The sequence below is a fragment of the Calidris pugnax genome, unplaced genomic scaffold, assembly GCF_001431845.1.
Source record: "Calidris pugnax isolate Ruff unplaced genomic scaffold, ASM143184v1 scaffold498, whole genome shotgun sequence".
In the NCBI taxonomy this organism is placed as follows: Eukaryota; Metazoa; Chordata; class Aves; order Charadriiformes; family Scolopacidae; genus Calidris; species Calidris pugnax.
The window spans coordinates 409,681-411,862 of NW_015091244.1; the positions used below are offsets into that span (position 1 = coordinate 409,681).

At 60.0% G+C, this 2,182-nt stretch overlaps 1 protein-coding gene across 1 annotated transcript in view; it reads left to right on the plus strand.

Moving 5' to 3' along the window:
* The window catches only part of LOC106898691 (mucolipin-1-like), a 26,308-nt gene extending 25,823 nt beyond the window's left edge, over window positions 1-485 (plus strand). Inside the window, exon 6 of the mRNA XM_014960101.1 lies at window positions 376-485. Coding sequence (XP_014815587.1) covers window positions 376-412 — 37 coding nt within the window. The 3' untranslated portion in view covers window positions 413-485. The remainder of the gene's footprint in view (window positions 1-375) is intronic.
* The last annotated feature ends 1,697 nt before the right edge of the window (window positions 486-2,182 follow it).

Consider the following 2,182-nt stretch of genomic DNA (forward strand, 5'->3'; position numbering starts at 1 on the left):
GGGAGGAGGCTGGGGGCTCTTGGCTTACTGAGAGGAGACTGAGCGGGCTCCTGGGCTTATTGGGGGGCTCCTGGTTTACTGGGAGGACATTGGGGGGCTTCTGGGCTTATTGGGTGGGCTCCTGGCTTACTGGAAGGACACTGGGGGGCTTCAGGGCTTACTGGGAGGACACTGGACTCCCCCAAAATGCCCCTGTGCCCATGGGGACCCCCCCAAGGTGGTCCATGAGCTCCCTGTGTCCCCCCCCTGCTCTTCTTTCCGGGGTGCGAGGGGTCTTTTTTCCCCACCCCCGGGGTCCTGTTGGCAAAATTGAAGCCGTTTTGCCCAAATTCCTTGGATTTTCCCCCATTTATCCCCAGCGCTCTCTCCCCACAGGGCTCCGCTGCAGGACAACACGCTGCTGGTGAACTAATCCCACCCCGGACCCCCCCGTGAGCTTTTAATTTATTTTAATCGTTTGCTTTTATCGACTCGAAGCCCCCCCCCTCCTCCAAGGGGTGAGGAGGGACAGGGACAGTGTCCCCTGCCCCTTGGGGACACTCAGGGGACGCTGGTGGCCCCCTTATTTTTCTTGAAGGATTTTGGTCTCGCTGTTCCCAGTCCTGAACTGGAGCTACTGGAGCTGGGCAGTCCCTGGGAGGGGGGGGGGCTTGGTGGGGGGCCCTGGGACGTGGGTTTGGGGACACTCTGGACCCCTTGGATGTGGTTTTGGGGACAACCTGGAACCTCTGTGTCACCTCGGATGTCCTGGGACGTGGGTTTGGGGACACTGGACCCCTTGGATGTGGGTTTGGGGACAACCTGGAATCGCTGTGTCACCTCAGATGTGTTTTTGGGGGACACCCTGGAGCCCTTTTGGGGACAACCTGGAACCTCTGTGTCACCTCGGATGTGTTTTTGGGGGACACCCTGGAGCCCTGTGACCCCTCAGATGGATTTTTGGGGACAACCCAGAGTCCTGCGAGCCCTTGGACGTGATTTTGGGGACACCCTGGAGACCTGTGACCCCTCAAACGTGCTTTTGGGGACAACCCAGACCCCTCGGATGTGTTGGGGACAACCTGGACCCCTCAGACGGGCTTTTGGGGACAACCTGGAGTCCTGTGACAGCTCGGATGTGGTTTTGGGGACTTCTTGGAGACCTGTGATGCCTTGGACGTGGTTTTGGGGACAACCTGAATCCCTGTAGCCCCTCAGATGGGTTTTTGGGGGCACCCTGGGCCCCTGTGACCTCCTGGACGTGTTTTGGGGACAACCTGAAGCCTTGTGACACCTCGGACTTGGTTTTGGGGACAACCTGGACTCCTCGGACGTGTTTTGGGGGACAGCTCGAAGCCCTGTGACCCCTCGGACGTGCTTTTGGGGACAAACTGGACCCCTATAACCCCTCGGATGGGTTTTGGGGGACAACTTGAAGCCCTGCCACCCCTCGGACGTGATTTTGGGGACAACCCGGACCCCTGTAACCCCATGTGTGTGGTTTTGGAGACAACCCAGACCCCTCGGACGTGGTTTTGGGGACAATCTGGAGCCTTGGGACCCCTCGGATGTGCTTTGGGGGACAATCTGGAGCTCTGTGACCCCTCGGACATGATTTTGGGGACAACCCAGACCCCTCAGATGTGCTTTTGGGGACAACCTGGACCCTCTGGGACACCTTGGACGTGGTTTTGGGGACACCCTGGAGCTCTCAGATGTTTTTTGGGGGACAACTTGGTGCCCTGGGACCCCTGAGATGGGTTTTTGGGGACAATCTGGAGCCCTGTGGCCCCCCCCCTTGCCCCCAGCCACCTCTGTCCCCCTCTGGCCGGGCACGGGGGCAGGGAGACGTGTCCCTTGTCCCCGTCCCCCCATGTCCCCCCCCTCGGGAGCTGTTTACGCGCCGCGGGGACGGGTCAAGGGCATGTTTTGTAACGGGAGGAGCTGGAGCGGGGCCAGTGGCCACTGGAAACGGGCACCGCCGCCCCCCCCCCCAACGGGCACCGCCGCCTCCCCCCCCACCCAAAAAAGCCCCCTTTCACCCCAAACCAGCACCCTTTCACCCCCAAACGCCCATTTCACCCCCCAAAACTGAAATTTCATCCCCAAAAAGCCCCCGTTTCACCCCCAAAAAACCCAATTTCACCCCCAAACCCCTGATTTCACCCCAAAATACCTTAATTTCTCCCCCCAAAAGGCCTCA